Source organism: Macaca nemestrina, chromosome 15 (assembly GCF_043159975.1).
Source record: "Macaca nemestrina isolate mMacNem1 chromosome 15, mMacNem.hap1, whole genome shotgun sequence".
Lineage (NCBI taxonomy): Eukaryota > Metazoa > Chordata > Mammalia > Primates > Cercopithecidae > Macaca > Macaca nemestrina.
The window spans coordinates 88921839-88945676 of NC_092139.1; the positions used below are offsets into that span (position 1 = coordinate 88921839).

At 41.3% G+C, this 23838-nt stretch overlaps 1 protein-coding gene across 11 annotated transcripts; it reads right to left on the bottom strand.

The window, feature by feature from the left end:
- Positions 1-234: 234 nt before the first annotated feature.
- LOC105464662 (zinc finger protein 280B) lies at positions 235-23838 on the bottom strand. 11 transcript variants are annotated; one of them, XM_011712706.2, is made up of 5 exons: positions 23411-23838; positions 22565-22622; positions 18068-18184; positions 9511-9628; positions 238-5456 (listed from the first exon to the last, which is right to left on the bottom strand). In XM_011712706.2, exon 5 carries the CDS (start codon positions 5385-5387, stop codon positions 3756-3758), a length of 1632 nt encoding a protein of 543 aa, XP_011711008.2. In that variant the 5' UTR covers positions 5388-5456; positions 9511-9628; positions 18068-18184; positions 22565-22622; positions 23411-23838; the 3' UTR covers positions 238-3755. The 11 variants fall into 11 exon arrangements, with proteins under 11 accessions (XP_070936198.1, XP_011711013.2, XP_011711014.2 ...); XM_071080097.1 differs by lacking the exon at positions 9511-9628 and having other exon boundaries at positions 235-5456; XM_071080096.1 differs by lacking the exon at positions 22565-22622.

The window sequence follows — 23838 nt, forward strand, 5'->3', positions numbered from 1 at the left end:
GCTGCAGCAATAAGGCTAAAAATGAACACAAGTGGCAAAAAGGCAAAGATTATACAGTGGTACTAAATGAAAATTAAAAACTAAAAATAGGCCAGGCGTAGTGGCTCACTTTGGGAAATGAAGGTGGACAGATCACTTGAGGCCAGGAGTTCGAGACCAGCCTGGCCAACGTGATGAAACCTCATCTCTACAAAAAGTACAAAAATTAGCTGGGTGTGGTGGCACACGCCTGTAGTACTAGCTGCTCAGAAGAATCACTTGAACTCGGGGTGGATGTTGCAGGAAGCTGGGATCGTGCCACTATACTCCAGCCTGGGCCACAGAGCAAGACTCTGTCTCAAAAAACAAAACAAACTAAAACATCCCATTTTACTTACGGTGCAAAGACAATACAGCAACAATACAGCAACAGCATTTTTTCACAAAACATTTTATTACTATAATTGATATTTTACTTATAATTTTTGGCAACATTAATAAAATAATAAATTTCATCTGAAAGAACAAGCGAGCAAAATAGACAAGGAAATTCACAAAGGGTAATAACAAAATAGTAATCTTGACATATTCAATATATTTGTAAACAAAACAAAGTGACATTGCCTTAAAAATATATAAAGGTATCAATAGAAAAACAGAGAAAGCTCCTGAAAGAACTCACTATATTAATTTTCATTTGGTTGCAGGCACAGAAATTGACTCGAGCTAGCTCAACTCTAAGACAGAAGCAAAGCCCTTAATGATGATCGTTTTTCAGCTTTTTCATGAAAACTTAGGAAATTTAAATACACTGAAGAGGGAAGAAAAGAGTAGGGAGAGAGTAAAGTGCCTTTAAGAGGAAAAAGTTTTTTTTTTTTTTACAGGGAGATCTCATTGTCAGTGGCATTTTAAGAGCCTTGAAGCTCAATGAACCAAAGGAAGTGTCAAACAATTAAGTGAGGTAGCAAGCCATGCAGGCCTAGGGGAAGGGCATTCTAAGAAAGACAATAGCATGTGCAAAGTCTTTGGATTGGGAAGAATGTGATTTGCTTAAGGAATAGCAAGGCCAGTGTGTCAAAATAGTGCATCATTGGGGAAAAGAGTGGAGAAGCATGACATAGAATGAAAGAGAGTAAGGAGGTAGGCAGGGGCCAGATCACTGGAATCTATAGTTGGCAATTAATGACCATATGTACTCCTTAAGAGCATGCTTTAATGAAACAGCAAACAACAGTGTTGATAATACCAACCAATCACTCAACATACAACTAAAATATTTCATATTTTTACCACAGAAACAGAATACGGGAGGTAAGTATGAAAAGTCTGTAGATCTATTTATACACAGTAGGAGTATCTACCTGAGACAAGAAAAACTGGCACAAACACACCCACTTGCACACACATACCCTTTCTTCAACTAAAGAAAGGATTCAGGCTGAAATTTTAGCAAAGTGTCTTAACCCAAGCAAAGTAACTGAAAAGACCTAGTAAAGTGTTCAAGGTGCAAATCAATCAAGTGAGTGTCAGACAAATAAATACAATGGGAGCTACAGTCAGAAAATGTTGCAAAATATAGATAATATACTCACAACTTATTTGTTATCTGTACTGCCTTCTATTCTAGTTCTAAGAGGGATGCTAAGCTCTTAATTATCTCTTCGCAGATTTTTGTGAAAGCTTAGGAAATTTAACTAGATTGAGGAGGGAAAAAAGGAGTGGGGAGAGATAATATACCTTTAAAAAGAAATCAAGGAAAAAGGGAAAGATTTCTCCAGACCTATGTCTATAGCCAAGATGGCAGATTCCATGACTGGTGAAGACAGGTTGCTGGGCACCTTAGTCGGGGGTGGAGGTACAAAGGATGGCACCAGAACACAACCAAGGAGACAACTCCGGGAGTCCACAGAGGCACCCAAGGCTGCTGATGTTCAGGAACCAATACTCAAAAAGTACTCCAGAATACTGTGAAACAGTCCCTGGGGAGAGCAAGCGAAAAAGGTTCACCCATAGTACAGATTAGATAGGACAGATCAGATGAAGGACATTAAGTCTTAACACTTACTGAATTAGGGAGACATTTCTTGCACACTGGTATGTATCAAGTAAGACCCAAACAGCATTAGTGTCAATAAACTGGGAAACTATACATAAAACAGAAGAACTGTAAGCTGCAATACATTCATGTCCAAGGCAAGACATAAAAGTTGTAAGCTTCACATGTTCAATTAGGGTAAGATATATATGCACAGAAAAATATAAAGCCATTATGGGTTTAAATTTAGTCAGTCACCCTGGGCTATTTTTGTCCACTGTACCTACTGTTCTTGGACAGTCCTCATTCCAGCTCAACAGTGGGAAAACTAAATTTAGCCCAGTCCAGGAAATGGACAGACACCACTTGTTTGGCCCTTTTCAGTTAAAACTATGGGTCCAGTACAGTTCAAATTATAGATATCAGGGCTTCTTCCCCTTGGGAAACTTAACTTGCTTTACTGCTGTGGCTCAGAGGAATATGGCCAGTTCATTCTCCACTAACGGCTAGCCAGAAGGGAGAGGAGAGAGAATGAATCAATTTCACCTTTAGATCACAGAATGGGAAGTCAGCTAGCACCAGGCATCATTCTATTATTAATTGTATTGCTATTTCATCTCAAACCAATGATACACGGCGGCTCTTTGATGTCTACAGGGGCCCCTCACCAAACAAAAGCACTTTACTTTGAATGGTTTGGCTTCCTTGGATGTTTCTGGGTTAGGTAAAGATACTCTGAAGCAGTGTTCCTTTTGACCTGGCCCTAAGACCAGAATGAATGTGTGCCTATCCTTCAATTAGAACAAAGAGCCACTGCTCTCCCTCAACTAACTTCCACCTTCTTGGTCTCTGCTCATGCAGCAGCTTCTCTTTCAATTCCACATCCTGGCTTTTCAGAATCTTTTCAGGTTATTTTATGTCAGCACAGCAGAGGCACTTCTGGGAATTCCACAGCAAGTGGGCCAGGGCATAACAAAGCCATTCCAGTCTGACTAGAGTTAACCATGAAATCTTGAATGCATGGAAAAAGCTGAAAAGAAAACTAAGTATTTCAAAAATTCTACGAATTCTGTATATAGAAAAAAGAGCTTTTTCAAGCTTAGGAGTAACATGAAATACCAAAATAATAAATAGGTGCCAGAGGCAGTGGCTCACACATCCCAGCACTTGGGGAGGCTGAGGCAGGAAGCTCCCCTAAGGTCAGGAGTTCAAGACCAGCCTGGGCAACATAACAAGACTCCATCGCTACAAAAAAAATTAAAATAAAAAATTAGCTGGGTGTGGTGGCTGCGCCTGTAGTCCTAGCTACTCTCCAAAGGCTGAGGCCAAGGAATGCTTGAGCCCGGGAGTTCAAGGCTGCAGTGAGCTAGGATCATGCCACCGCACTCCAGCCTGGGTAAGTGAGACCCTGTCTCTAAAGTAAAAAAAAAAAAAAAAAAAATTAAAATTAAAAAAATAAATTAATACCTTTTTCTCTCACATACACACACACACACACACACACACAAACACCTTTTATGTAAGCCAGATACAGTTAACATGAAAACCAGATGTTTTAAAATAACACCTCAAAATTCAGATCAAATAATATATATCCTAAATTTTGTTTAAAAAGTCATATATAATCCACTAGTTTCACTATTTTTGGTGCTACTGAATAATGTATGGTTGGTATTTTTTGTTTTTATGAGGTTTTTAAATTTGGTTTGAAATACTTGCTTTAGATTTACTGAAACTAGAATTAATGGGACTTTTTTGAAATTTTGCTTTTAGACCTGGGGAGTGATGGTTCGGAGTCAGATGTGCTCACAGTTATGGATGCTACTTCTACTGATCCTGGCTGAAGAGGTTCTAGTGACACTTGAATAGTAACTTTTGTTTCAGGAGGTAATCCTTCTAGTTGCTTAGGCTTCTTAAACATTTGATGACACTGGGTCTTGTGCTCCATTTTCTCCTTGAAAGTTAAAAACTGTAGCCGGCACTTGGAACACTGGTGTGTACTCTTTCCCCAGTGGCCCCTATAATGACACATGTATGGTGTTGCTGTTTTGAAAATTTTGAGACAAAAGGGACAAAGCAAATTCTTTGTGTTTTCATGGCACGTTCTAAAATGTGTTTCTACATCAGCAAAGACTGACGATCTGTAATGGCAAACCTGGCACACATAGGGCATTTCGCCAGGCTTATGATGGTCCTTCATGTGTTGTAAGAGAACCTGATCTGTTTCAAATGACAATTCACAGATCTTACAGACAGCAGAGGGCTCCTGGGCAGTGTGGACATTTTCAATGTGACACTGTAGCTGGAAGGGAGTGGGAAACTGCCGGTGGCAGTGCTGGCAGGTGGTGTGGTTTTCCCAGCTGTCATTCTTTTGCTTCTCAAATTCCAAATGATGCTTCACGTGATTCATAAACTTAACATTTTTTAGAACTTTCACGCAACTGAAGCATTTGAAGGTGGTGTGAGTCTTCTGTTCTGGCTGCCCATCTCCTTTATGCTGTCCATAGTAAAAGTCACTAAGTAACACAATGGGATTTTCTTTCTTGGGATCAAAGGTCTTGTTTTGACTTGTTAGACTCAAAATGTCTGTTTTTGTCAATTCATTTTCCCTATCAAGATTTGTATTTATAGGCTTGAAATGGATATTGTCCTTTGGAAAAGCTGCTGGAAAAGGTGCTCCATTCTGAACATGGCTTAATGAGGTATGAACATTGTTTGAGGGCGTACTTTGCTGAGAATTCATTGTATGAAAGGTATCTGAAGGGGACGAAGCTGAAGAATATCCTTCCATAATTCCATCCCTGAGTTTAGCCCTTTTGGCATTTATGCTGTTTACTTCGAAAGTGGAAAGTCGCTTTGATATATGAGGACTTTCATTTATACCTCCTACTGAAAGTGCTGCACTTACTGGCTGATGCAATGAACCTGTGAATGTAATCAAAGGAGAAGGTAATTCTGAAGAGTTATTAGGCACAACTTGTGGTGAACTATTTTTATAATCAGGTTTAGACAAAGGCTCAATAATAATAGGACTATCTGTTGATCTCGATTCAAGATGGGAAGCTGGCAGGTCGGTCACTGCTTCTGATGTAAGGGTCTCACGACTTGTAGGCTGCAATTTGTCAGCAGTATCTTTTCTAAGGTGACCATACTTTTTTCTCCTTGACCATGAACCCGGGGTGACTCTGTTCAAAATGTTTGAAACGACTGGTTTTGAATTTGAAGTCACCCCAACAAAGATGAGCTCAGCATCTTCATTTACATGTTCCACACCAACAAAGATGAGCTCAGCGTCTTCGTCATCTACTTGTTTGGTTTCTTTTATGTTCTTCTGTGGTTCAGGCTCTTTGTCTTCCTCACATGATTGTTCCATTTTCTAATGTTTTTTATTCTTGAACAGTGTGGCCACAAGTCCCAATGCTTCCTTTATATAAACTGCCACCTAAGTACAAACATACATCAGTAAGTACAGGAAAATGCATTACCTTATTTAATTCTCCTCCAAAACATTGTTTTTATAAACATCACTATTTTACAGATAAGGACACTGAGACTGAAAGAGGATAAATAACAGCTTAAAACCTATGATAAAAGATCAGGTTCCTATGAATCCAGAACCATAACTTTGCTGTACTGATTATGCTCTCTTCCATTAAAAAAAAAAAAAAAGAAAAATCTTCCAGCAACTAATCACTAGACAAAATTGTATGGAAAAGGACACACATTTTTACCAAGGGCATCATTTTGCAGTGTTTAGAAACATGGACTTTGGAGCTGAAGAATAAGCTGGAATCCTTAGTCTGCCACACACCAGCTGCATCCGCTTTATCAAGTTTTTTACTTTTAAATGTATTTTGCTATCTTAAAGGCAAAAATTCTATTTCTTAGACTTATAGTAACAGCTGGTTTTTTAAAAGCACCACCTATTCAATGGCAGCTTGATTTGTAGTGGAATTGGAAGAAAATTACATTAAATGTACATATCTCAATTGATTCATATATAGTAATCCCATAAACATTAGTACAGAAAAGAGGTATTAAATTTATAGTTAGAGTACCTACACATAGCCAACAAACAGCATAGCACAATGTCAAGTGCCAGGCAGATAATCTCATCCCAACTCATGGCCTTAATTATAATCCATTCACTAATGCCTCCTAAATTTTTCCCTCCAGTCCTGACTTACCCACTGAACTTAAACACAACAGTGCTTCCTCCCTCAATCCACCTCAGTCTCTTCTCCACATAGCAAGCAGATTGATTGTGTTAAACAAAGTCAGACTGTATCATTGTTCAGCTCAAAACCCTCCAATGGCTTTCTGATTAACTGAGAGTAAAAGACCAAGTATTACCAATGCCTAGAAGACCACACTACCAACCCCACATACTGCTCCTGCAGTTATCTCATACTACTCTCCCCAATCTACTTCACTCTAGCCACACTAACCGCCTTGCTATTTATTTTTTATTTTAATTTTTTGAATTAAATTTTATTTTTTTGAGATAGAGTCCCGCTCTGTCGCCCAGATATATAACTCAGCTCACTGCAACCTCTACCTTCCAGGTTCAAGAGAGTCTCCTGCCTCAGTCTCCTGAGTAGCTGAGACTACAGGCGCGCATCACCACATCCAGCTAATTTTTGTATTTTCAGTAGAGATGGGGTTTCACCATGTTGACCAGGCTGGTCTCGAATTCCTTCTCTCAAGTGATCTGTGTGCTTTGGCCTCCCAAAGTGCTAGGATTATAGGCATGAACAACTGCACCTGGCCCTCCCTGCTATTTCTTGAACATACTAAGCTCTTTTCCTCGCTCAAGGCCCTTGTTCCCTCCAATATGAATGATCATTTGAGTAACTGCATGGCTAGCTCCTCACTGCCCTTAGAGCTCTATTCCAAGTATCTCTCAGTGAGGTTCTCAAATATTCCAACCAACCTCTAACCCACATTCCTAATCTCTTTTCCCTTTTCTTTCATCCCCAAAGCCCTATCACCATTTAACATATTACAATCCTATTTATCTTGATTATTTTCTAATGTCCATCCAGTGGAACACAAAACTCAAAGGACAGGTATTGTATCTTCTGTTGACTGTTGTATACTCAGCACAAAGAACAGGGTCTGACACAGGACAGGTGCTCAACAAATACAGAATTTGTTAAATGAATCAATAAACAGCACTCTCCTTCATAAGATCCTTTATTTTTAAAGAAGATTATGCTCCATTAATTCCACATTTTCTATAAATTTACTCTAAGAACTTTATCCGTTGGAAATTCTGTAGGCCGATAAAGGACTTAAAGCAAGCACACACACATAAATAATAACTACCTTTACTACACAGGCTGAATTCTAAAATTTTCCATTTCATTTTTTTTTTTTTTTGAGATGGAGTCTAGTTCTGCCACCCAGGCTGGAGTGCAGTGGCATAATCTCAGCTCACCTCTGCCTCCCAGATTCAAGCAAGTCTCTTGCCTCAGCCTCCAGGGTAGCTGGGATTACAGGCACATGCCACCACACCCAGCTAATTTTTGTATTTTTAGTAGAGAAGGGGTTTCACTGTGTTGGCCAGGCTGATCTCGAACTCCTGACCTTGTGATTCACCAGCCTCAGCCTCCCAAAGTGCTGGGATTACAAGCATGAGCCATGGATTAGAAGCCCGAGCTGCGCCCAGCCTCATTTTTTTTAAATTAACCAATGACCCACAAAATCAGTTAAGCCTCATTACTAGGTCTATTAAAAAATAGAGAGTGAAAAAATGAATCCAATGAGACACTTTAATTCTTAAAGACTAAGCAGTTAACAGCAATAGCATCAGATATAGCTGTGCACTAAGTCAGTTTTAGCAGAAAGAGCACAAAACCAGACTTCAGGAATTAGGCATGTCAGTGCTAACTCTGTCTACAAACCCTCCATATAACTATAGTAAATCATAAACGTTTTGGTGCTTCAAAAATTAATCTTCAGACTGGCTGGGCACTGTGGCTCAGGCCTGTAATGCCAGCACTTTGGGAGGTCGAGGCGGGCAAATCATGAGGTCAGGAGATGAAGACCATCCTGACCAACATGGTGAACCCCGTCTCTACTAAAAATACAAAAATTAGCTGGGTGTGTTAGCGCACCTGTAATCCCAGCTACTCAGGAGGCTGAGGCAGAAGAATAGCTTGAACCTGGGAAGGAGAGGTTGCAGTGAGCTGAGATCGTGCCACTGCACGTTAGCCTGGGCTAAAACTGGTCTAATAACAGCAAAATGTAGGCACTAGAAACAAACCAAGGTTCATAACTCACCAATTTCTAAAAACATATCAAGATTCACTGTATCCCAATGTGGCCCCTTCAAATCAGCATAATCCAAAGCATAAAAATTAAACTGACATCCAATATATGCCATGCACACTGTTTTAATTTTAATGAGGATATCAGTATCTAATTTTGGAACACAGACAATATTTATTCCTATAAATATGTGTATCACCTTGGAAATGAATTTTAATAGGAATACAATATTAAGCATAATACAAATTATGTATTCTTTTTCCCAGGTTCAAGCTATTCTACTGCCTCAGCCTCCTGAGTAGCTAGGATTACAGGTGCGCCAACACGCCCAGCTAATTTTTGTATTTTTAGTAGAGACAGGGTTCACCATGTTGGTCAGGATGGTCTTCATCTCCTGACCTCAGGATTCGCCCGCCTCAGCCTCCCAAAGTGCTGGCATTACAGGCCTGAGCCACCATGCCCGGCCAATCTGAAGATTAATTTTTAAAGCGCCAAAACGTTTATGATTTACTATAGTTATATGGAGGGTTTGTAGACAGAGTTAGCACTGACATGCCTAATTCCTGAAGTCTGGTTTTGTGCTCTTTCTGCTAAAACTGACTTAGTGCACAGCTATATCTGATGCTATTGCTGTTAACTGCTTAGTCTTTAAGAATTAAAGTGTCTCATTGGATTCATTTTTTCACTGTTTTTTAAACCTGTTCCAACCTCCTCTACCTCCCAGAAAAATGTCAAAGTACCTTATAAGCCATTTTAAATAACTTTTAGAGCATTGCTCATTCTACCTTTTATGTCCATTCCTATTAATGGCCCCCAGCCCAGGACCCAACTTCTAGGTTTAGGTCCATTGGTTACTTCATTTTTGTACACCTGTACTAGTCCCTAAATTGTTCTCTTTTCTCTGTCCTTCAAATTATATAACACACCACCACTAGATGGATCTTAAAACACAACTGTAATTATATCAGTGTTCTATTCCTAAGCATTAAATGATTCCTCCAATTCTAGAGAATATTTCAGGTATACATAATTTGGATTATACAATGGCTGAACTGTGTTCCCCCCACCCCCAAATGTGTATACTGAAGCTATAACCCCCAATGTGATGGTATTTAGAGAAGGGGCTTTTGGGTAATAATCAGGTTAAGATGTAATGAGGATATTCATGAGGACAGGGCCCTCATGATGTGATTGGCGCCCTTATAAGAGCAAACACCACAGACCTTGGTTCCTCTCTCTGTCATGTGAGAACACAGCAAGAAGGCTGTCACCCACCAGCCAGGAAAAGAGCCTTCACTAAGGAACCAAATTGTCCAGCATCGCGATCTTGAACTTCCCAGCCTAAAAATGTGAGAAATGAATTCCTATTGTTAATAAACCATCAAACAAAGAAGAAAAACTTAAACTGGGTTCTAATAACACTGCTGGGCTTCCTAACCAGCTGCTCTTGGTTAGATTTTTGGCTGTTGTCCATACTGATTAACCCGCCATCCAACCATCATTCAAGATGAGAAAGAGGAATAGAGCAAGAATCAGGAACAAAGCTAATAAGTTAATGAACAAGTTCATTAAGAACAAGAGTAGCATTAGACAATGAGAGTTTTCTTCTCCTCTAGATGTCCAGAGACCCTTCTCTACAAATGTCCACCAATGGATGCATAAATGCTTATGTTCCAATTTACCAGAAACTTGAGATACTGCGGTAGGGAGGTTAGACATGCAAAGATATATCAGATCTAACGGGTTTGTCCTCAAAAGTCAATTCACACCCCCGTGATGGCAGAAGCCAATAGGAGGGCTTCAATTCCAAAGAAAGCTGAGAGATCGGTGGATGATAACCCACCTTCCAGATTATTTCTGTGCATTCAAACAATGGCCCTTCTAGTAGATCACTGTTATAACCACACACAAGTTTTTTTCAGGCATCAGTCCCACTTGAGTAACCTTTGTGATTAGATTTCAGGCCACCAGGACTCCTGTGGTACCTATCCCTACTATCTTCCCTTGCCTATCACTTTCTTCACCCCACTGCTGCTTTCTCAAACTCCTGCCCCACCTCCCTCACTCTCCATCTACAGTACTCTTGTCCCCCAACCCCACCAATAACTCTGCACACTTGCTGTCTTAGAATTGAATGCTCATTAAACACAGATCCTTGCAGTAAATGGGAGTTTTACAGTATCCTTAACACTACAGCAACATTTGTATTCCATCCAGGCCAACTAAATAAAACACAAATAACTTTTTCATAAATGTTTTTTAATAAATACTTTTTCAAAAATAAGCTGAGGATGGTAGAGGAGTGTAAAATAGGGTTGAAACTAGCCTGAGAGGCCAGGTGCAGTGGCTCATGCCTGTAATCCCAACACTTTGGGAGGCCGAGGTGGGTGGATCACTTGAGGTCAGGAGTTCGAGATCAGCTTGGACAACATGGTGAAACCCCATCTCTAAAAACAATACAAAAAATTAACCAGGCATGGTGGCGCACACATATAGTCCCAGCTACTCAGGAGGCTCAGGCACAAGCATCTCGGGCGAGGTTACAGTGAGTTGAGATTGCGCCACTGCATTCCATCCTGCGTGACACAGCGAGACTCCATCTTAAAAGAAAAAGAAAAAGAAAAAAAAAGGCCAGGCACAGTGGCTCACGCCTGTAATCCCAGCACTTTGGGAGGCCGAGGTGGGCGGATAACCTGAGGTCAGAAGTTCGAGACCAGCCTGGCCAACATAGTAAAACTCCACCTCTACTAAAAATACAAAAATTCGCCGGGCGTGGTGGTGGGCGCCTATAATTTCAGCTACTTGGCAGGCTGAGGCAAGAGAATCAATTGAATCCAGGAGTCAGAGGTTGCAGTGAGCCAAGACTGTGCACAAGACCATGCCATTGCACTCCAGTCTGGGCAACAAGAGCAATACTCCATCTCAAAAAAAAAAAACAAAAACAAAAAAACAAACTAGCCTGAGAGTCTAGGAGGGGAGTAACTATTAAATCAAGGTCGTTCCTTATCAAAAGACATGACAATTTCCACAGACTAGACTTGAGAGAAAAATGAAGAATTTACAGATCCTTTCTACTATTTCCACTCTTGCTACCTTTCTGACCTTTTTTCCCACTATTCTAATCTTCATTCACTTTAAACCAGCCACACTGGCTACCTTGCTATTCCTTCAGAGTCTCTGCCCAACACTTATGTCCCCATGGCTAACACAGGGACATTTTATCCCCTTCAAGTTCATGTCCAAATTTACCTTCTCCATGAGACTTACTCTAACCACACTACGTAAAATTACAATTCTCTTATACCTCCTCAACTTCTAATCCTGCTCTATTATTTTTTTCCTAGTTCTATAACATCATCTTCCATTTCACCAGAGAATTTGCATTTTTATTATACTTACCATCTTCTTTCTCTATTGGACTGTTAGATCCTTCTGTTGGAGTAGTTTGTTTTGTTTTTGTTGTTGTTGTTCATTTTTGTCTGTTGTGTTCACTGATTTCTCTCAAGTGCCTAAAGCAGTGCCTGGCACACAATAAGCACTCAAATATTCATTAACGGAAAAATGTTATCTAGAAGTAGTTAGAAATCAGAAGGAAAAAGTGGAAAATGTTCAAACATGGGAAACAGCCAATTTTCAAGTCTGGGCGCTCCTAAAGTGTACCCTTAGAGGAAATGTGACAGTCCCACAATCCTGGGGTTCAGAAGAAAAATGTGTATGGCCAGACCTCATCATAAGGACCAACAGTTTGGGGAAGCCTTTCCTCAGAAGAGTATGTGTGTGGTTAAAAACTCGCGTGTGGTTATAACAATGATTTGCTAGAGCTGGGTACTGTGGCTCACACCTATAATCCCAGCACTTTGGGAAGCAGGCGGATCATGAGTTCAGGAGTTTGACACTAGCCTGGCCAACACAGTGAAACCCCATCTCTACTAAAAACACAAAAATTAGCCAGGCATGGTGGAACGTGCCTGTAATCCCAGCTACTCAGCAGGAGAACTGCTTGAATCTGGGAGGCAGAGATTGCAGTGGAACGAAATTGTGCCACTGCACTCCAGCCTGGGTGACAGAGCAAGATTTCGTCTGAAAAAAACAAAGAAAAAACAATGATCTACTAGAAGGGCCATTGTTTGAATGCACAGAAATAATCTGGAAGGTGGGTTATCATCCACTTACCTCTCAGCTTTCTTTGGAATTGAAGCCCTCCTACTGGCTTCTCCCATCATGGGAGGTGAGAATTGATTTTTGAGGACAAACCCATTAGATCTGATATGTATTTGCATGTCTAACCTCCCTACGCCAGTTAGAGTTATGCATGGGATCTACTTTTTTTTTTTTTTTTTTTTTTTTTTTTTTTTTTGAGACGGGAGTCTCGCTCTGTCACCCAGGCTGGAGTGCAGTGGCGTGATCTTGGCTCACTGCAACCTCCACCTCCTGGGTTCAAGCAATTCTACTATCTTGGCTTCCCAAGTAGCTGGGACTACAGGCACATGCTACCACGTTCATCTAATTTTTGTATTTTTAGTAGAGACAGGGTTTCACCATATTGGTCAGGCTGCTCTTGAACTCCTAAACTCAGGTGATCCACCCGCCTTAGCCTCCCAAAGTGCTGGAATTATAGGCATAAGCCACCGTGCCCAGCCTGGGATCTACTCTTAAACAACAGAGAAAATCAGTCATTTTTCCCCGTTTCTTTCCCTTCCTCCTATGAGCAGAATCTTGGTCAGAAGAGTCTACAAAGGAGATTTGACAGGGTGGCAGTTCAAACTAAAAGTGGTCTGATAGTTCAGAGTAAAGTTTCTTCACTAAAGCTGAGTTTTTAAAGGGCTTGAAGAATGATTTAAAAAGGGGTTGTGGAAGACCACAAAAAAGACAACTAAAAAAATGCGTAACAAAGTCAACAGGGTGAAGTTAAGAGGAATGGAGGAATAAGGACCTACAAATAGCTGCTCCTTCATAAAAGCAAAGAGAACACTAGCAAAAACTACAAAAATCACATTTTTCAGATGCTGGAAATTAACAAAAGCTTGTAAAAATCAAAAGATTTTATTACAAAATGGTTTGGCAGTTCCTCAAAATGTTAAACATAGATTTATGGTCCCAGAAATCTACTTCTAAATATACACTCAAAGAAACAAGGGTACTCAAGTACATGTATACATGTTTATAAGCAGCAATTCATAATAACCAAAAAGTAGAAACAACCTAAATGTCCATCAATGGACGAATGGATAAACAAATCATGGTATGTACATAAAACAGAATGTTTATTCAGTCATAAAAGAAATGACATACTGATACATGCTACAACATGGTAAACCCTGAAAACATACCATGTGAAAGAAGTCAGGCACAAAAGCTCATATACTGTATGATTTTATTTACAGGAAATATCAGAAATAGATAAATCCATAGATATTAAACAAAGATTTGTGGTTGCCAAAAGATAGGAAAGGGAAAATGGTGAGAAAGTGCTTAATGGGTAAAGGGGTTTTACTTTGGAATGATGGAAATGTATCAGAACTAGATAGAGGCAGCACACGTACAATATTACAAATGCACTAAATGTCACTAAATTGTTTACTTTAAAATAACTGATTTTATGTTATGTGATTTTCACTTCAATTAATTGTTTTTTAAAAATAAAGAGGGGCCATTACTACCAACCACACAGAAATAAAGATAATTATAAAGGAATACTATGAAAAATTGTCTGTCAAAAAATTAGATAACCTAGATGAAACAAATTCCTAGAAAGACAAGAGCTAATGAACTGACTCAAGAACAAACAAAATATGAATGGATCCAAAACAAGCGATAGAATTAGTAATCAAGAAACTACCCCAAATAAAAGCCCAAAATCAGATAGCTATGCTAGTAAATTCTTAACGTTAACACCAATCCTTCATAAACTCTTCCAAAAATTAGAAGAGGAGAGAAAACTTTGCACATCTATGAGGCTAGTTATTACTCTTATACCAAAATCAAACCAAGAAATCATATTAAAAAAACTATAGGCCAATATCCCTTATAGAGGCAAAAATCCTCAACAAAATGTTAGCACACAAAATCTAACAACATATATAACAATTACATACAATGACCAAGTGGGATTTATTTAAAAAACACAAGGATGGCTCATTCTATGAAAACCAACCAACACTATTATCATTTTATTTTTTTTTTTTAACTTTAATTTTTTTTTTTTTTTTTTTTTTGAGTCAGAGTTTCATTCTTGTTGCCCAGGCTAGAGTGCAATAGTACGATCTCAGCTGACCGCAACCTCCTCCTCCCGGGTTCAAGTGATTCTCCTGCCTCAGCCTCCCAAATAGCTGGGATTACAGGCATGCGTCACCACGCACAGCTAATTTGTCTGTATTTTTAGTACAGATAGGGTTTCTCCATGTTGGTCAGGCTGTTCTCGAACTCCCAACTTCAGGTGATCCGCCTGCCTAGGCCTCCCAAAGTGCTGGGATTACAGGCGTGAGCCACCATGCCCAGCCTATACCATTTTAATAAAGGACAAAAACCACATCTGTCTGCAGAAAAAACACTCGACAAAAGCTAACATCCTTCTATGATTTGAAACAACAAAACAACTAGGAATAGAAGGGAACTTTCTCCACCACACAAAGGCATCTGGATGAGACTCACAGCTATTATAGTATCATACTTAATGGTGAGACTGAAAGTTCCCCTGCCCCTAAGATCAGGAACAAGACAGATGTGCACTTTCACCACTTCAATTCAACACTATACTGGAGGTTCTACAACCAAGGTAATTAGGCAAGAAAATGAAGCAAAAAGCATTCAGATTGGAAAGGAAGAAGTAAAACTATAATGGAGATGACGAATAGAAATAACTCAATTTTTTAAAAGGGCAAAGAACATGAATAGACATTTCTCCAAAGATGATATACAAAAGACCCAGGAAATATGTTCAGTGTCATTAATCATAAAAGAAATGCACATTAAAACCACCATGAGATACCACCTCACACCTACTAGGATGACTACTATTAAAAAACAAACATTGTTGGAAAAAAATTAGAATCCTCATGCATGGTTACTGGATTGTAAAATGGTATAACTACTATGGAAAACGGTACAGAAGTTCCTCATGAAAGTAAGAACAGTACTATATGTTCTAGCAATCTTACTCCTGGGTATACATCTAAAAGAATTGAAAGCAGGGTCTCGAAGAGATATTGGCACACCCACGTTCACAGAAGCACTATTAAAACAGCCAAGGGGTGGAAGCAACCCAAATGTCTACCCAAAAATGAATAAACAAAATATATCATATATCATTCAACCTTAAAAAGGAAGAAAATCCTGTCACATGCTACATGTTTGAACCTTGAGGATATTATGCCAAATACAATAAACCAGTCATAAAAGACAAATACCTTTGTATTTGCATGATTCCACCTATATGAGATAACTAAAATAGTCAAATTCACAGAAACAGAAAGTAGAGGCAGGGAGCAGTGGCTCACACCTGTAATCCCAGCACTTTGGGAGGCTGAGGCGGGCAGATCACCTGAGGTCAGGAGTTCGAGCTCAGCTTGGCCAACATGGTGAAACCCTGTCTCGACTAAAAATACAAAAATTAGCCACATGTGGTGACAGGCACCTGTAAACCCAGCTACTCGGGAGGCTGAGGCAGGAGAATCGCTTGAACTCGGGAGGCAGAGGTTGCAGTGAGCTGAGATCATGCCACTGCACTCCAGCCGAGGCGACGAGAGAAACTCTGTTTCAAAAAAATAAATTAGCTGAGCATGGTGGCACACACCCATAGTCCCAGCTATTCAGGAAGCTGAGGCAGAAGAATCCCCTGAATCCAGGAGGCAGAAGTTGCAGTGAGTGGAGACTGCACCACTGTACTCCAGCCTGGGTAACACACCAAGACTCTGTCTCAAAAAAATAAGGGAAAAAAAAAAAAACACAGAAGGTAGAGTAATGGTTACCAAGGGCTAGGGGCAGAGGAAAAGGGTGAGTCTGTTGTTTAATGGGCATTGTTTCAGTTCTAGAGATCTGTTTCACATCAATGCAAATACCCTTGAAACTACTGAACTATTAATTTAAAAATGGTTAAGGTGGTAATTGATGCGTTTTTACCACAATAAAACAATTCATTTTAAAAACAGGTCCCAATCAGGCACGGTGGCTCACGCCTATAATCCCAGCATTCTGGAAGGCCGAGGTGGGAGAATCACTTACAGTCAGGAGTTTGAGACCAGCCTGGCCAACATGGCAAAACCCTGTCTCTACTAAAAATACAAAAATGAGCCGGCATGGTGGCACACGCCTGTAATCACAGCTACTCAGGAGGCTGAGGCAAGAGAATCACTTGAACCCAGGAGGCAGAGGTTACAGTGAGACGAGATCAAGCCACTGCACTCCAGCATGGGTGACAAAGTGAGACTCTGTTTTTAAAAAAAAAAAAAGGCTGGACATGGTGGCTCACGCCTGTAAGCCCAACACTTTGGAAGGCTGAGATGGGAGGATCACTTGAGCCCAAGAGTTCAAGAGCAGTCCAAGCAATGTAGTGAGACTCCTTCTCTACAAAAAAATTTAAAAACACAGGCACAGTGGCTCATACCTGTAATCCCAGTATTTTGGGAGGCTGAGGCAGGAGGACTTAGCCCAGGAGCTCCAGACCAGCCTGTACAACATAGTGAGACCTAACTCTACAAAAAATTTAAAAATAAGCCAGGCATGAGAGAGTATGCCTGTGGTCCCAGCTACCCAGGAGGCTGAGGTGGAAGGATTGCTTGGGCCTAGAAGGTGAAGGCTGCAGTAAGCTGTGATCACATCACTGCACTACAACCTTGATGCCAGAGTAAAACTGTCTCAAGAAAAAAAAAATGTTTTAATTTAGCTGGGCATGGTGGCACAAGCCTGCAGTCGAAGCTACTGGGGAGCGGAATGAGGCACGGTGGCAGCTGAGATGGGAGGATCACTGGAGCCTGGGAGGTCGACGTTGCAGTGGGCCATAACTGTGTCACTGTACTGCAGCCTGGGCAACAGAGGGAGACCCTGTCTCAAAAACAAACAACAAAAAAAGGGAATAGGATTTGAACACTTCTCCAAAGAAGACACACAAATGGCCAAGCAGCACACGAAATGCTGCTCAACATAATTAGTCATTAAGGAAATGCAAATCAAAATCACAATGAGCTATTACTTCATATCCACTAGGTTAGTTATAGCCTAAAACAATCTCAAGTGTTGCAGAGGATGTGCAGATATCTGAACCCTCATATACTGCTGGTGGCAATATACACTGGTACTCTGGAAAACTTTGGCAATTGCTCAAAATTTAAATATAGAGTTACCATATGACCCAACAGTATCACTCCTAGGTATATACTAAGAGAACTGAAAATATAACATATACATAAGCTAGCTGACATAGAGCAATAATGCTGCTACAAAGTGCAAACAACCAAATGTAAATTAATTGATGAATGAATAAACAAACTGTGGTATATCTGTACAATGAAATACTATTCAGCCATAAAAAGAAATGAAGTACAAACAGGCATACAATACGGTGTACCTTGAAAATACACTAAGTGAATAACGCCAGACACAAAAGGTCACATATTTTATTATTTTACTTATACAAAATGTCCAGAATAAGGCAAATTCATACAGACAGAAATAAAGTAGCAGCTGCCACGGGCTCCATGAAAAGAGGAATGAAAGCAATACAGCAGGTTTGAAAAATGGCCCCCAGAATATCAGGTCCTAATCCCTTAAACCTGTAAATGTTACCTTATTTGGAAAAAGGATCTTTGTAGATGGGAAAATTATCCTGGACTATACAGGTGGGTCCTAAATGCCATCACAAGTGTCCTTGTAAGAGAAGCAGAGGGAGATTTCACACATACTCTAGGAAAAGGTGAAGACAGAAGCAAAGATTAGAGTGGCATGGTCACGAGCCAAGGAATGTCACATCCACAAACTAGAAGATGCAAAGAATGAATACTCCCCTAGAGTTTCCCAGGGGAGCACAGCCCTGCCAACATCTTGATTTAGGTCTTGTGAAACTTATTTTAGACTTCTGACCTCCCGAACTAAGGGAGAATAAATTTTTGTTATTTTATGCCACCAAGTTTGTGATAATTTGTTATAGCAGCCACAGAAAAGTAATATAGGGAGTGACTGCTAATGGATACAAGGTTTCTTTAGAGTTGATGAAATGTCTTGGAATTAGATACTGCTGATGGTTGTACAATTTTATAAGTATATAATACTAAAAACCATTCAATTTCACATGCCAAAGGGTTAATTTTATGGCATACGATTTATATTTCAAAGAAAAAAAATGCCTAGCAACAGGCTGGTATAACCCTCCATCTCCCAACTGCTGCTAAATTTTCAAAGCACCATTAAGCAGACTCAATTGGTAACAAGGATAATCGAACAATGCAAGCTAATCTAGCCAACAAAAAGAATTAAACTAGTATCAGGTGGTCAATTTATAAATTGTGGTGGGAGTCATACATTCCCAAAGATGGAATAGTTATATCTCCTTGCAGAGTGAACACTTCTCCAATACCAAGGACTTGGAAGACCAAATAAATTATATGTAGGATTACCAAATATGCTGGTATGACCAAGACAGTTGCAGTTTAAACTTCTATCTCTGTGTAATTACAGATTGTGCCACTCTTCAATCTTTAATAAGTCCTTCAGTTTAAATGACGAATTACATAGTCAACCTAGTTACAAGGAATCTAGAGATTATGAGAAGCTGTGAGAGCATATTCTATGCAGGCCAGATAGGTCCTATCACCACTCCCTATGTAACTTGGATCTCTGCGATTGGGAAGTTCCCAGGGAAAAAACCCCAGTTAAGACTTCTGCAGAGCATTCACATTTTGTTTCAAACTTATACAACACTAATGCTTAAGCTCAACTCTCAGAATTGTATTATTCAGTATTATCCAAATGACTAATTTATACACTGAAGGGAAAGAACAAGGAATGGACCCACATACACTTGCAGTTTACAAGTATAAGAAGCTAACAAAGAATAAGATTAAAATAGTTTGTGCCAGGCCGGGCATGGTGGCTCACGCCTGTAATCCCAGCACTTTGGGAGGCCGAGGCAGGTGGCTCACGAGGCCAGCAGTTTGGGAGGCCGAGGCAGGTGGCTCACGAGACCAGCCTGACCAACATGGTGAAACCTCATCTCTACTAAAAATACAAAAAATTAGCTGAGCATGGTGGCGCACGCCTGTAATCCCAGTTACTCAGGAGGCTGAGGCAGGAGAATCCCTTGAACCTGGGAGGTGCAGTGCAGTGAGCTGAGATCGTGCCACTGCACTCCAGCCTGGGCAACACAGCAAGACTCCGTCTTAAAAAAAAAAAAAAAAAAAAAAACCCTTGTGCCCACATTAAGTGTTAAAAGCCAAAAGGTGAAAGTCACTATTCTCCTTTCACATATCAACTTGACCCTAAGGTAATATTGCTGCATTAGAACTGAGCTGGTGGGAGGGATGTTAAGAAATTAGGGAGAAATTGTTACTCTACAGAAAGACCATCATATAAGACCAAACATACACATTTGATGTTCTGATGTTTGCTATTTTGGCGGAACTACAGCTACAAAATGTATTGCATCAGTAGAATTAAAACATATCCCAGTCCACAAAAAACTAAGAGAGAAATTATACAGGAATGATCAAGAATCTGCACAGTTCTGATCATCTCATGACTAGAGAGAAAAGGAGGAGGGGAAGCATCAGGTATTTGAGAGGTATTTAAGACCATTCATTCAATAAAAGTTTGGTGGGCCAACAAGGTGCCATGTATTGGTCTGGGGACACAGCAGTGATCCAAAGTCCTTCACTTTAGGGAGCTGACATTCTAGAAGGGGTAGTCAGAAAATAATTGTTTTTAACAAAAGTAAGATGGTTATATGAACACTACGGAGAAAAATAAAGTAGGAAATGGAAGCAGGTTGATATTCATATAACATGAATATGGCTACCTGTGGAAGAATACTCCAGCAAAGGGAACAGCAAACACAAAGGCTCTCAGACCAGAGCATTTAACAACATGCAAGGAATGATCAACAGGCTAACATAGGTGGGCCAATGAAAAGGGTGACAAGTTAGAAATGAGATTAAAAATGAGCTGATTGTAGTAAAGGAAAACCAAGATCATGTAGGCCATTCTAAATTCTTCAGCTTTGGCCAGGTGCGGTGGCTCACGCCTGTAATCCCAACACTTTGGGAGGCCGAGGCGAGCAGATCAACTGAGGTCAGGAGTTCGAGACCAGTATGGCCAACACGGTGAAATCCTATCTCTACTAAAAATGTAAAACTTAGCCAGGCGTGCTGGCACGTGCCTGTAGTCCCAGCTACTCGGGAGGCTGAGGCAGGAGAATTGCTTGAACTCAGGAGACAGAGACTGCAGCAAACTGAGATCGTGCCACTGCACTCCAACACATAAGAGGTAATGCTGAGCAGGTAAATCTATGAGATCAGAGCTCAAGGAAAGTTCTGAGGTAGGTACTTAAATTTTGAAGTCTTCGGTATGCAGCATTATTTAAAACACAAGACTGGATGAGATCACTCAGGGAAAGAGGTCTGAGATCTAAGCTCTGGCTCATTCCATTGATTAGAGGTCATGGAGATGAGAAGGAGCTGGTAAAGGAAATTAAAAAGAAACAATTATTCACAGCCATTCCGGTGGGAGGAGAATCAAGAAAGACAAGCATCCCAGAATCCAAAGGGGAGAAGAAAAGGAACAACTATAATATATGCTGCCAATAGATCAAATAAAATCAAGAAAATCAACTAAAACTGACCAATGGATTAATAAGCAAAATGGAATTCACTGGTGACCTCCACAACAGTGGGTTTAAAGAAGAATGAGAACAGGAGTTAGCAAATATGGACAACTCTAGAGAAATTTTCCTGTAAGGACAAGCAAATACAAAATAAAACAAGCAGATGGGAGATGTGGCATCAAAAACGAGATCTTTAATGTGAGGTTACAGTACAATCAGTATGTTTGCTATGTTAATGATCTGGAGAGACAGAACACTTAACCCTAGACAAAGAGAAGTCTTGCTAGAATAATATCCTTAAATTAAAAAGTGCACATGTAGAGGCTTTGGCCTTAGCAAGAAGTCAAATTACTCACCCAGAGTAACAGGACAATGCTTTGAGATCTTATGGAAAAGGGTTAAATGGTGGATAAATGGCTGTGGTAGCCATCCTCCAAGACCGACCTAAATGAATCCCATTTCCTGGAATTCACATAGATGTAGCCCTCTCCCATATTGTAACAGGGTTGGTCTGTGGGATCAAGCACATACAGCAAAAAGTGATGGTATGCCACTTCAGAAATTAAGTCATAAAGACTGCCCTTCACCTTGGGTACAAGGTCTCTTGAATCATTTGTTCTGAAGTAAGCCAGCTACTATGACATGAACAGCCCCACGGAGAGGCCCACAGAGTGAGGAACTGAGGCCTCTTGCCAACAGCCCAGTGAGTGAGCTTAGAGGCAGATGATCCAACCCAAGTCAATCTCGCACAGACTGACAATCCAGCCAAAAGTTTGAGTGAAACCTCATGAGAGACCCTGAGCCAGAACCAGCCAGCTAAGCCACTCTTGGATTCCAGACCTTCAAAAACTATGAGGTAATAAAAATTTTTTTAAACGACTAAGTTTTGAGACAATTTGTTACACGGCAATAGATAACTAATACAATGGGTCTCACTGAGCTGTAAATACAAATTGCTGGCCACAGAATTCACCTATAATCTCACCTACTGGCATGCAATGACTTCAGATGGCCTCCCCTGTCCTGCCATGGATTAAGCAAAGTGGAATTCACTGGTGACCTCGACAACAGTGGGTTTAAAGAAGAATGAGAACAGGAGATAGCAAATATGGACAACTCTGAAAGTTTCCTGAAGCAATTACCTCATGAAATACAGCTGTTGAGAAAGGGGGTATGATAAAAGAAGTCAGCTTTATATAACTTAACATCCATGATGCTCTTACTTTCTTTTTCAAAAGATCTGGTAAAAGAAAGCCACTATCACCCTCTCCTTTCTCAAGAAAGCAATTTAGAGGGTTCCCGAATTACCTACATCAATTGACCTGAACTAATCACACACATTCAGATTCCCTTAGTAAAATATTAAACACTAAACAGCTATGTTTTAGCACAGGAACGGGCAAGAGAGCGAAACTGAAGGAAAAAAGATACAACTTTGGTCCTTATTAGGCAGACTTCTCTCTTCTTACCTCAGGTTTACAACGCAACTTTTAAGAACTTGAGCTATTCCAGGCAGAAGGTCACATCCTTGAGGTAACCAGAGAGAAGCGTTAGTTACTTACATGTTACGAGAATATTCGCGATCCCACTGCCTACCTGACATTGCCATTTGGGTGTTAATCAATCATCTCACACTTAACCAGAAAAGTGAACTGAACTCCTTTCTCCCAGATCTGTTCCTCCAATCTCCCCCACCTTAGCAAAGGAAACATCCCACCCGCCAACTGCCCAAATCAAAAGCCTTCAAATCACCCCAGGTCCTGGCTCTCACGGGAGGGACTCCATTAGGGTCCCAGGGGCGGCATTAAGAGACCCGGCGGCCACGCAGTAAATAAGACGAGACGCTGCGGTCAGGGAAAGAGGCCAATACATTCAAATGCCTTAAGGGGTCTGGGCCTACAGGTCTCCAGAATGGGGGAGGGCCTGGGGTTACAAAGCAGTTTTCATTTTTAAATACACTGAGCGCCAAAAGAAACCCCGCGGGGGCGTTGGGGGAGGGGAGCGCACTGGGAGCCAGGAAAGGCCCCTTCTCCGGGAGGCCCGGGCCCAGCCCGGGGGTGGGGACGTCTGCGTGAGGGAGTGAAGGCTGATGTGAAAGTGGCGCCTGCTGAGATTAGGGAAGGGGGTGTGCGTGAGGAGATCGTGGGACCTGCTTCTGCCTTGCACTCCCCACAGAAAGCGGCTGCATTGCAAAGGCCGCTCCGGCAGAGCACCGCCAGGAGCGGGGTCGCGACCCGCAGGGCTGCGGCTCGCCAGGAAATCCCTCAAGTCTCCCTTCAGGAAACGCTGAAGCCGCGCCACGCCCCCGTCCTTACCGGTCCGGATCAGCTGCTGTTCCCGAGCTGCCGGCCACGCACCGGCCCCGGAGGCGCTCCCGGGGAAAAGCCGGTGGGGACTACGCCTCCTCAGGCCCCCGGCGCCGCCGACGCGCACGCCTCCACCCGCGCGCGTCCAGTGGAGACCTGCGATTGGCTGCCAGGTGCCGGCGCGAGATCGGCGCGGCTCCAAGCTGGGCGCATGCGCGCGCTCTGACGCCCCTGGTGGTGACTGCTGGACTCGGGGTCAGCTTGAGAGGGAGGGGGGCGGTAGCAATGCCCCTGAGGCCCTGGAAGGATGTTGGGTTCTGGATCAGGGTTCCAGACAGTCAGGGTTCCAGAGCTGAGGGGCATCCAAGCAGTCAGGGTTCCAGAGCTGAGGCTGAGGCAGCCAGAGCTCGGGGCAGGGGATAGTCTGCCCACCAGAA